This window comes from Phragmites australis, chromosome 1 (genome assembly GCF_958298935.1).
Source record: "Phragmites australis chromosome 1, lpPhrAust1.1, whole genome shotgun sequence".
Lineage (NCBI taxonomy): Eukaryota > Viridiplantae > Streptophyta > Magnoliopsida > Poales > Poaceae > Phragmites > Phragmites australis.
Genome location: NC_084921.1, coordinates 500,460 through 511,929, shown reverse-complemented (window position 1 = coordinate 511,929; position 11,470 = coordinate 500,460). Strand labels below are relative to the sequence as shown.

The following is an 11,470-nucleotide window of genomic DNA, read 5'->3' as shown; positions in this document are numbered from 1 at the left end:
TATCCTCAATAACAAGCAAGACACATCCTTACTCGTGTGGAGGGGGGAAAAAAAACAAGCATAGTCTGCTTATTATATATTTTCGATTCTTTCTTACTGGTCGTTTTAGATATCAAATGCATTCTTCAAAATACACATTTGACCATTAATTTTGAAGTATAATATAATGATATCGTTTTTTCAATAAGAACATAATGATATCTGACATCTACTAATACCACTTGTATAACTAATCTTAGCACTGCATGATCAAAGTTTTAAAAATTCGAGGACATTCGTCTAAAAATGGAGGACTCACACCAAACGTACCCTCGGTTTGTCCAACACGGCCCCCAATCCTCTAAAAAAAAACCGACAAATTCGATTTTCCTCTAAAAAAAAACCCGACCAATCCCCAAGCGCGGAAGCCAAAGGATCCGGACAACGAACGAGAGCACGAGAGGAGCTCGCCTCGGCCGGTGCCCCGCGACGACGACCTCCTCCTCCTCCTCGGCTCCGCCGTCAAACCACCTCACCGCCGCCGAGAACCGCCGAAAGGTGCGCGAATCCCACCCCCCCCCCCCCCCCACTCTCTCTCCTCCCCCAAACGGGCTTCCGCTCTTCCGAATCCGTGCAACCAGCCACTGTTCCATCCGTGCGCGCGTGCCTGCCACCACCACCACTTGCTCATGTGGCGTGGCGCAGTGGTGGAGCGGGCTGCGGAGTGGTGGCGCCCTCCTGCGTTGCGATCTCTGATAGATTCCCCGTTCCCGCACCTACCAGGCCACCACCACCTCCCAAAAGGCGCCCACCTTTCCGCCGCCCAAATCCGCCTTTTCCCCATCCCCAAGCCCCGCCGCTGCTCCCTCGTACGCACGCGCGCCTCGCCTTTATCTGCTTCCCTCTGGTGTTAGTGGGTTGCTGTCATCGTTGTTGTTGTTGTTGGGATTGCAGCGTTGGCGGGCGTCGTCGCGAGGAGGGGGCGAGGAGGCGCCGCGGCGGCGATTGTTCGCGGGATGAGCTTCGGCGGCGGCAGCTCCGTTGCGTCCGGTACGTTGTATTTTGATTGGTGGTCGCTGGTGATTTGTGCACGGGTTTAGTTTCATGGTGCTGGGATGAGGTTGAGTGGAATAAAAATGGGATGCATTGGATGCAGGTGCGAAGAGGCCGTTCGAGTACGGGAGGACGCATGTGGTGAGGCCCAAGGGCACGCACAAGGCCACCATCGTCTGGCTCCACGGCCTCGGGGACAATGGAGCCAGGTATAGAATCCGCCTTGCCTTCCGAGTTCCCTAGCCAATTCCTCGCGTTTCGTTGTGATTGATGTGCTTGCTGTATGCCTAGATTAGACGAATTGATGAGCCATAGCCAACTTTGTTCCTTTTCCAACTGCTATCAACTAACTGTAGATTATGGTACCGCATACGTCCCAGATCTCACTATCGAATTTATATTGATTATAGTAGCAGTTTATTGACATCAATTTCCTGTCATATAGCTCTGTATGCTTGTGACACTGAATGTTGGAGTCATCTGATTGTGTAAATACTTAATACTGATAAAGATTTATTGCACCATTTTCATTGTTCATTGGAGTAGCATCTGAGCTGAATTTTCCTATGGTTTACAAAATGACACCGCTGCCATTGTTATTTGTTCACTGTTAATGGGCATCTTGCTACATGCATTTCTTTGCACATAAAGACGCTAGATTATTACTTCCGAGTAGGATAATTTCGGATGCTAAAGAAACTATGTAATGCATTGTGACAAGTACAAAAGAATTGGAAGTCACTGTCATAAATGATGGATTCTATGTTATGTTTGCAGTTGGTCCCAACTATTGGAAACTCTTCCCCTTCCAAATGTAAGTTAGGATCTAGATGTTAAATACTCACAATGTTTAAGTTCTTGTGGTGGTTTGACCTGGTACATCTATTGCTAAAGCAGTACATTGTTTTCTTTCTGTATCTTTGCTTAACTACAGATAAAATGGATATGCCCAACCGCGCCTACAAGACCTGTGTCACTATTTGGCGGATTCCCTTCTACAGCATGTAAGTTTTGTGTTATCTACATGTGTCTCCCTTCTCCAGGACGTTATCAAATCCTTTCACATGTGCACTTCTGTGCACTCCACGTTCATTGTGCATGTATGTGGAATGTTGTCCCAGAAATAATTTTGTTTTATTTTCTTTTTTCTGGATATGCAGGGTTTGATGTTGCTGATCTTTCAGAGGATGCTCCTGATGACATTGAGGGGCTGGATGCCTCAGCAGCACATGTTGCAAACTTATTGTCAACTGAACCTGCTGACAGTATGATTCCAGAGTTATTCTCCGTTATTTGTTGCTGATGGCATAACATTTCCTTGAACCCATCTGTCAAGCAAACACCAGATATGAGATTGCCCACTATTCCTTTGTTATCATATGTCCCCTCTATTCTGTTATGGGCACTTTTGAATTTGTTCTATACACTTCGTTAAACCAATGGGCTTCTATAATATATCATGCATTTTCCTGCAGAAAGAAGCTAAGTTAGTTTCTCTTTACTGTGAATATCATATTTATCTCTATAACCTTTGTGATTGCAGTCAAACTTGGTGTTGGTGGGTTTAGCATGGGTGCTGCTACTGCTCTTTACTCTGCAACTTGCTTTGCTCATGGAAAATATGGAAATGGCAATCCATACCCTGTGAACCTAAGTTTGGCCGTTGGTCTTAGTGGCTGGCTTCCATGTGCCAGGTTTGTTCTAGGATCTTGATGTATATATGTTTTAGTGAAACTGCTGCCTTTTTGCTGGTGCACTTTATGCTTTGTGGTCACCTCAGGACCTTGAAGAACAAAATTGAAGCCTCACAAGAGGCTGCACAGAAGGCTTCATCCATACCTCTTTTTCTCTGTCATGGAAAAGGTGCATATCTGCTCTATATCTTAACTCAACGTGCTAGGATTTCTATCATAGTTCTATGCTTAGCATGATATAAGCATCTTGATGGGCAAGGTTCTAAGTTCTAACATTCAGCTTGGAGGCAGTATAGAGTTTATACATGATACTCAAACCAGCATTATATGTACAGGTGAAGGCATAATCTATTTTAATATACTCCTCAAGTTTTGAAAACGAGCATATATAATTATTCCCAGGAAAAAAAGGGCTAGCTAATGAGTCTATCTCGCTTGTAACACTTCGCACCAAAAATAACCTATCCGTGCATGACTTTCAAGTTTCGACATCTCATATCATAAATTACTATATCCTAACTCTGGCTACACTATCTTAACGATGCCATCCATTTCAAAAGAAACTGTCCATGCCCCCTGATGGTAGTACTTATAGTGCAAAGCAGAAATGATCATATATATTTCTCAAAAATTTAGGATGGGGATTATCACATTGCCTGAATTTGCTTCTCTGTAGCACATGGAGTGGAATTGGGACTCCCAGTCAATTATTTCGGCAGTTTTTTATATTTGTAACCTCTCCCCAAATACTTATAGTCAACACTTGTCAGAAAACTTGTGTCACTTTATCTTTGAATCGCCCAAACTTGTCTATGCCTCATGTTTTGCCTCAAGAGTCCCAGAAAGGTGAATGCAGGTGATTACCTGTCCAAATCTAAGAATCTAAGAGAACATCCAACCAAACACACCCATATTGCTAGGCGATTTCTGGCAGAAGTTCAGGTGGGGCCTAGTTTTCATGGACATAAACTGGATGTCCCTGGCATATTGGAGCTTACAGGACCATACTATTTAGATCATGTGTCTCGACAACGATTTAGTTTGATTTCATAATGCACAAGGAACCCAGTTGTAAAAGGTTCTTTCTGTGTATCCATAAACAAGAAATTACCTCCATTAGTAATTTATGTTACATTTTCATTCTGTGCAGCTGATGACGTAGTTCTCTACAAGCATGGGGAGAGATCCGCTGGTGCCTTGAAGTCAACTGGATTTTCCAAGGTGGCCTTCAAGTCGTACAATAGGTTCGATGCCCCCCGATTCAGCTATTTTCCACTTACATAGCAATTTTCTATCTTGTTTTCTCATGGTAATACTCTCCTTCGTGAAGTCTTGGACACTACACCGTTCCAGAGGAGATGGACGAAGTCGGCAAATGGCTTACAGAAAACTTGGGGATCGGCACTTCGTCATCTTAATTGAAAAATGCTACGAGAAAGACTCGCGTAGTGCTGTCCAAATAATACCTGTTGTTATTCCAAAAATTCAAGGGATAAATGGTTTAATAGCAAACTTGGGCTCGGGTATACGGCCATGTTGTAGCTTTTCATTACGCAAGACTTGTCTCGGTGAATCTTGTACGCTTGAAATTTCCATAATTTGGTCTGTGTTTCCCTCTGGAGTGACAGCTTAGGTCTATTTGGTTGTGGTAGCATAGCAGTGATGTTTTTCATTGTTTGGCATTTCGTATTTTCCATTCGCTTTCCCTTGAAATGTTTTGCCCTCCCCATGTACGATGGCAGCACCGTGATATCTAGGAGCAAAAGATAAGTTCCGGTGTGGTGCCCCTTGAAATGTTTTGCCCTCTCCATGAACGATGGCAGCACCGTGATATCTGGGAGCAAAAGAAAAGTTCCGGTGTGGTGTCTACCAATCAGATCGTGTACTTGAGGACTCTTTTCGTATGTAGACATATTGATATATACCGGTTGATTATGTGCTTAAGGCCTCCCAGATACACCATGTCTACTGGAAATCGCAAAATGCCATTTCGTTTGTCTACGCTGGCGGTAGCATACGCAGGCAGGCTCTAGATGAATGCAATCAGTTTCTAATATTTCTCATGACGTAGCTCGAACGCAGATCAGTTCTTGTAGCGCAACAAGCACAGCCCTGGTGTGCTTTCTGGTGGAAGGCAGTTAAGAACACAAGCAAAATTAACTGGTAGAGAACAGTATCACATATGAGTATGGCATAGCCTCATCGTTTGCTGTTGCAGCTATCGTTCAGCTCAAAAGGAAAGGAGCCTAATGCACCCCATGCATCTTGAAACTAATGATCGATATCAGGCGGAAAGCACAGCGCACACCAAAGAAGTGTCGTGGTGTTTATTTGTCATTGAAGAGAACATGGGATACTCCTGGAGTTCTGGAATTGAGCCACTGAGGGATTTTCCATCACGGTTGGCACGACCAGATCAAACAACAAGGAACACAAATACGCATCCAAAGCTGCAAAAAAAAGAAAAAGAAAAAAAAAGAAACCAATGCGAGGTTAGCCAAATATCATCTGATAAAGAACACACTTGCTGTGAAGTTTGAGTTGTAAAAATAACATACTGTGGCTTGTTCATGAGCCACCATTTTGTTCGCCTTTTTGCGCGATATCGCTGAGCAGATCCTTAAGTTCACCCTTCTGAATAAAATTGTGAAGAAATCAATAACAGTTGAATGCTGGCCAGGTTATCTGGTTATTAAAACCAGCCATGATGAACTCACTTGCCTGGTGCATGTTTAGTATGATATCGGATCCCCCAACAAACTCTCCTTTGATAAATATTTGTGGAAATGTAGGCCAGTTACTGCACGAACAAAACATAATAAATTGTGAAATTCACAAAGTTAAACATTCCCTGATTCTGGCATGAGAACCAACTGAAAGTTGTGTGGAAATCCATTTCTTAATTTCATAAATTGAAATGTCAACTTAGTAATTAAACTCATTCTCAATAATCGAGCTAATTTTGTTCCTTTTGAAAATTTATTTTAGAGTAATCATTTGTAAAAGCTGGTTCTTGTGTCGCACAGTGAAACTAAAAAAACCACTTCACCATAAAATTCATACAATTCTCTTGCCATGCAAAAGTTAAATGGTGCCAACTTCTAGCATCCTCTGTGACAAGAGGGTGCCACAAAAGTTGAAAGGTAAGTTCTATAGGGCGGCGATTCGACCCGTGATGTTATATGACACCAAATGTTGGCTAACTAAAAGGAGATATGTCCAACAGTTAAGTGTAGCAGATATGTCTATGTTGCAATGGACTTGTGGCCATACAAGAAAAGATCGGATCCAAAATAATGATATACGTGATATGGTAGGAGTAGCGCCAATTAAAAAAAAGCTTATCTAACATTGGTTGAGATGGTTTGGACATATCCGACAGAGGCCTCCAAAATCAGATGTACATAGCGGGATACTGCGGCGCGAGGATAATGTGAAGAATGGCAGAGGTCGATCAAACCTAACATGAGAAGAGTCTGTAAAGAGAGACTTGAAGGGATGAAATATCCCCAAAGAACTATCCACAGATAGAAGTACGTGTAAGTTAGCAATCCACATGCCAGAACCATAACCTATGCATCAGTCTTCTTGTACCGTTATTATTTTTATTTTTTACTATTACTAGTACATTTATTATCATTATTGTTTTCTCATCAACTTTTTAGTTGAATCTTGTGGATTTCATCTCTAGCCTACCCCAACTTACTTAGGATAGGCTTTGTTGTTGTAGTCTAGTTCCTTTCCCTTCTGGACACAAGTGTGTTACTGTTACCACTTACCATCTACACATGATATGGGAGGTAGAAGAAGTCACTTACGTGTGGGCTTTAACACTCTCTTTGAGCTTGAGATCTGACAGAATATCTCTAGCACTGATAGGGACACCTATAATAGACAAGATATGGATTAAGAATTTAAGGAGCGCCGCAGAGACGACTGTATTTTAGAAAACCAGTACTCAGAGCCAACTTACCATATTGCTGGAGGACCTTAACTGCCAGTGCACTGAACCCACACCTTGGAGAATCAGGATAACCCTTCATATAGATCAAGACTGGTTTCTCCTTGATGTCCTGCCCAAAGGATTTAACTTCAAATGAACAAATGGCACAAACAAAATGATGGAAACATAAGCTTCAGGTTGTGCCTAGTTCCGTCAAAAGTTAAGTGATTTAATCTAAACATTGTGAAAATTCATTTGTAGGTTGTAAATACCTGAGCGACGATGTCGTGCAAAGACATGCCTGAACTTTTGCTTGTTGGCTGGAAATCTTGATGTGTATCAGGATCAGCAGCTACTCGTGTTGTAGATTCCCCATTTGCATTAGGAGCTCTGCCAAGACTTGATGAGTAGTTCATAAACTGCTGGATAGCTGGTCGTGACACAACAGCCTACTCTTCCAGTTATCATGCAAAACAAGGATGCGTCATGAAAAATTAAAAAAAAATGAAGCACTAATAGAACACCAAATACAGCATATGCATCAGTATGATCTTTCTTAAATGGGAAAGGTGGCCAATCTCATATCACATATTCACACAAAGAAGTTAAACTGTACAACTTGGCTTGCCGAACTCTAACAGTGCAAGGTTGGCTGGTTCTTTATCACATAGCTTACAAAATAAAGATTGAAACGTACATATCACAGGGATAAAAGTTCAATGCAGCTGCCGAAAAGTTTCTTTTAAGAGATACAGGTGCTGGAAACTAGAAGGTTGCATACAGAGAATGATATTCATTACACCGTAACTAACTTAAAACATTAACAGCATATCATGTCTATGCCGGAACTAAACAGATTGCCCCCACACCAAACTAGTACATCTGCAAACAGCATTTTCCATTAGATGGCACATCAAACACTTGCGTGTCTTGTGCAAACTTGTTAAAATCGCAGATTCTAAATCGGATCGGAAGTCCTACCGTAAGATCGCAAATTGTAGAATCATAACTATCCGAATTGTAAAATCAAAGATTCTACTGATCAAAATCATAGAGTCAGTCCAGTCAATTTAGACTGTAAAGTTGTAAAATCGCACGATAGAATTGAGATTTTGACAACCATGGTCTTGTGTCATGACGACCCTGAACGAGTTCCCTGTAGCATCCATTACATTTGTTAAGATATAATAATTTCTTGCTTATCCACAGAGGCAGCACAAATGGTAACAGTACAACACAGTGTCCAAAGATATGATAGCTACAGTGAACTAAATCTACTAAGTATGTGTATTGGAGCTCCGGGACTCTCATATACAGTTACTCAACTCCAAATTCCAAAATCCCATATGTACTAGTAGTATTCTTGAAAGAAATATGAGGTAAAGTAAGATCAAATAACTCTATCAAACAATCTCGTTATGGTAGCACTTAGAGATGACGAATATAGAAACCCGTCGAGGAATGAATGTCAGGGCCTTACAGCTGTGCTGGATGCGCGGCACGACCTCACGAGTCCCTTCACGAGGGCGGTGGACACCAACCTCGCCATGGTACCCTGCGGTGGAAAAATACAGCACCAAACAATGAGGATTAAGCGATGGATGTACCGAATAAACCGAGAAATCAACAACCGAATCTCGTCGCGGCAACAAGGAGCTCGCGCTACACGCTAGTATCAGTACGAACGGAGCACCTGGTGCAGGGCAGCGAAACAAGGGAGCTAAACCCTAGAGCAGGTCTGGCAAGCAGAGAGAACTATAGAAAGAAATTTTTCATTCACCCTGATTACAAACCCCACTCCCACCATACCGGTGATGGCGCGGCGGCTCCGGCCCACGCGCGACCGAACGATGCAAGTTGAGGAGAAGTGGGCGGCGCCGGAGTGGACGAAGGAGGCACGAGCAGATTGAACGAAGGAGGAAGGTGGAGGAGGAGACTAACCGCGACGAGATCGACGAGGAGGAGGAGCAGGAGGGAGGAGGCGTCGCCGGGGTCGGGAGACGGCCGCGGAGGAGAAGGGAAAGTCGCCGAGGGGACGAGCAGGGAGCAGACGCCGCACTCTGCTGTTGCGGACTCGAGCCCAGATCGAACTTCTCATCCTCCTCCGTAGCGGGCCTAGATCGGCCTAGTATAAGCCTCCAGGCAGAAGCCCAACTTGAGTTCGCACACGGCCCAACTGAGATGTCGCGGAAACAATATTTTTTTATATTTCGAAAATCAAAAAATTCAAAAATAGATATCATTCGAAAAAAATTACAAAAATAGATATGGTAGAGAGATTGGCACCTGTCGACAGGTTTAAAAATATTCCAAAATTCAAAATATATCGAAATAATTATAAAAACTCTGAAAAAATAGATGGTGCAGAGGATCTTATAATTTAGCTTAAAAAAATTCAACTTCAAATATGATATTTACAATGAGAAAAAAGAAATTTTATGTATAATAAAATCTGTCTTTTTCTCATTGCACATATTATATTTTTATTTGAAACTTGTTTGAGAGATAGATCATAATATCTTGCATACCACAAAATTTCTAGATTTTTTCATAACAATTTTGATAGTGTTTTGAATTTTAAGAGTAAGTGAAAAAAAATATTTTTATTTTTTAATCTGTCACCTGATATGTTTATTTTTTAAACATGTCTCTCTACTTACATCTATTTTTGTATTTTTTTTCAAATTGACGCATATTTTTGTATTTTCGAAATATAAAAAAATCCGGAAACAAGCCGACCAGTTCGGAGTCGGAGAGGTGGTGATTCGGGTTTTTTTTTTTCCCCTTCTAAGTGGCAGCGAGGTTTCTCCGGTGGTTCTACGGCGCCGGCAAGAGGATCCAGGGCGGCGGAGGCTGCCGCGATCGGTTATCAAATCTCGCGGCGCGGCGTTCTCCGTGGGTTTCCTTCCTACTCAGTGCCCATCTAGATCTCCCGGAGGTGCGTGCACTTTGCTTTGCTTGTTCAAACCCCCTCGCAGCCGGATTCGGCTGAGGTTGAGGAATGCAGATCTACGATGTTGTTGTGGGCACCGCTTTCTTGTGTCATCCGGGCTGTGTAGGATCTGATTTGGTGCAAAAGCCGTGGAGGATAGAAGTATCGCCGTGCCTTGCCTGCAGCTGGGGGCGGCGAGCCGGTGATCTGGTTGTGTAGGGAAGCTGCCCTTGAGTTGTCAGATGGAGTGTTGCAGGAGAGTAGTGTGCTCGATTGTTTGCAGCTACTAATACTTACAACATGTCATAGTGGTATTACACATTTGCTAATATTGAAATACTCCTATTACACTTGCTGCTCAGTTAATTGTTCTTAGATAGTTATGGGTAGATTAGTCATTTGCCAAACAGAAAAGGAAAGGAAAATTTAGGTTTATGTCACTGCTTCAATTGTTGTTTCGGTTTTTGTCATTACTTTTTGAATTATTAGGTTCATACCATTGGTTGTAAAAATTCTCCAGTTCATGCCACCAGTTGTGCGTTTAGACCGAAAAACCTGTTCGGTTTATACCACTGGTTTGATCCAACAGTGGCATGAGCCTAACAAGTTTTAAAACCAATGGTATGAACCGAATAATTACACAAGCGATGGCAAAAACCGAAACTGCAATTGACACGATGGCATGAACCTAAATTTCTCAAAGGAAAAGAAGTTACAGAATGTGGTTAGTGATTCGTATGTGCGGTATGTGTTTTGTATGTTGCTCGGTAATGTAGAGAAACTTAACAGTACCTCGTAGTCTCCAAATACCAATAGTACAAATTTAAATCTAACCGCTATTGCAGGATGTTCTCTGTTCGAAATAGCAAAATCTTTGAACCTGCCGCTACAAACCATGCAAGTTGGCATAGCAAGCTAGGGAGCTAGAAGCAAGACAGCCTTTAGGTCGTTCCTTATACCTGGTAAAGGAGGCATGGTCCACATAGTTTTATGGGTACTGTAAAGGAGCTTGTGATGAAATAGGGTGTGTTCAGAAAACTTCCTAGTTCATCTCAAAAAAAGAAAACATCATAGTTTATATTAGTTTCTCTTAATTAGCCCTTGTGTTAGGTGTTGCAATTTCTTGAAGAAAATCAATCTCACAAAAAAATTCAGTTGTAATTATGAATTTTCAAGTACTTCCGCCAATACCCACCCTCTATTTTTATTTTTGCCGGACAACTTAACTTTGTCGACATTTCAAATTTCCTGGAAGTCCAACTGCCCATCTGAAATCCTTGTGGCCTGCTTATTCTTTTCAGTTGACTCAGCAAATATTTGTTATTTTTCTTTTGACATGTTTGCAAGTCTTGAAATGCTGCATTACTCTGTGTTGTGCTTCTGGAACTTGCTACCTTTTCCTACATATCTTCTTTAGAACTGTTAGCAGTGTTCAAATCTATCGATTATTTCACAATTCTACATTTTTACTATTGTTTTATCATTGTGTATGTATGTTACTGGTATGTTTCATTGTTTCATATGGCAGCTATATGTTTATTTTAGTTGGAGACCAAGCAAGTATCCATACCTGCTTGTATCTGCAGCATACTTCCTACTGTGGACCACCGACTCAGACAAAGTCAGAAAACATGCCGATGAGTGAAAGTTGTTGTTCATAGATTACAGTTTTGGCCCAAGACAGAATGATTGTAACTATTGTTGCCTCACTAAAAACAAATTCTAGACACTGTTGGCCTGGGACCATTTGTTCAAGTTGTCCATATTAGTTTATGACACACGTTTTATTCAGTTAATCATTTTTTACGTAAACAATTGTCCTTAGTATAGGGTCCAGGACCACCCTACAGTGACTCGTGGATTACTATA

General features: G+C 41.9%; 2 protein-coding genes across 3 annotated transcripts; one reads left to right on the top strand and one right to left on the bottom strand.

The window, feature by feature from the left end:
• The first annotated feature begins 373 nt into the window (after positions 1 to 373).
• LOC133926091 (uncharacterized) lies at positions 374 to 4,353 on the top strand. Of its 2 annotated transcripts, XM_062372250.1 has the most exons (11): positions 379 to 537; positions 763 to 848; positions 934 to 1,029; positions 1,136 to 1,241; positions 1,810 to 1,846; positions 1,967 to 2,036; positions 2,193 to 2,297; positions 2,576 to 2,726; positions 2,813 to 2,895; positions 3,877 to 3,970; positions 4,057 to 4,353. In XM_062372250.1, the coding sequence occupies exons 3-11, from the start codon at positions 996 to 998 to the stop codon at positions 4,142 to 4,144; spliced, it is 768 nt and encodes a 255-aa protein (XP_062228234.1). In that variant the 5' UTR covers positions 379 to 537; positions 763 to 848; positions 934 to 995; the 3' UTR covers positions 4,145 to 4,353. The 2 variants fall into 2 exon arrangements, with proteins under 2 accessions (XP_062228997.1, XP_062228234.1); XM_062373013.1 differs by lacking the exon at positions 763 to 848 and having other exon boundaries at positions 374 to 537.
• Positions 4,354 to 4,864: 511 nt separating this feature from the next.
• On the bottom strand, positions 4,865 to 8,758 carry LOC133927357 (monothiol glutaredoxin-S4, mitochondrial-like). The gene is made up of 8 exons (XM_062374084.1): positions 8,611 to 8,758; positions 8,150 to 8,224; positions 6,942 to 7,118; positions 6,700 to 6,799; positions 6,545 to 6,611; positions 5,448 to 5,526; positions 5,285 to 5,360; positions 4,865 to 5,176 (listed from the first exon to the last, which is right to left on the bottom strand). The coding sequence occupies exons 2-7, from the start codon at positions 8,216 to 8,218 to the stop codon at positions 5,295 to 5,297; spliced, it is 558 nt and encodes a 185-aa protein (XP_062230068.1). The 5' UTR covers positions 8,219 to 8,224; positions 8,611 to 8,758; the 3' UTR covers positions 4,865 to 5,176; positions 5,285 to 5,294.
• Between the last annotated feature and the right edge of the window lie 2,712 nt (positions 8,759 to 11,470).

Coding starts and splice junctions, on each gene's coding strand:
- LOC133927357 (XM_062374084.1), bottom strand. CDS start 8,218: ATGGCGAGGTTGGTGTCCACCGCCCTCGTGAAGGGACTCGTGAGGTCG. Junction 6,800..6,941: donor TGCACGACATCGTCGCTCAG/GTATTTACAACC, acceptor TCCTTTGGGCAG/GACATCAAGGAGAAACCAGT. Junction 5,527..6,544: donor GAGAGTGTTAAAGCCCACAC/GTAAGTGACTTC, acceptor TTGTTCGTGCAG/TAACTGGCCTACATTTCCAC.
- LOC133926091 (XM_062373013.1), top strand. CDS start 996: ATGAGCTTCGGCGGCGGCAGCTCCGTTGCGTCCG. Junction 1,030..1,135: donor CGGCAGCTCCGTTGCGTCCG/GTACGTTGTATT, acceptor CATTGGATGCAG/GTGCGAAGAGGCCGTTCGAG. Junction 3,971..4,056: donor GCCTTCAAGTCGTACAATAG/GTTCGATGCCCC, acceptor TCCTTCGTGAAG/TCTTGGACACTACACCGTTC.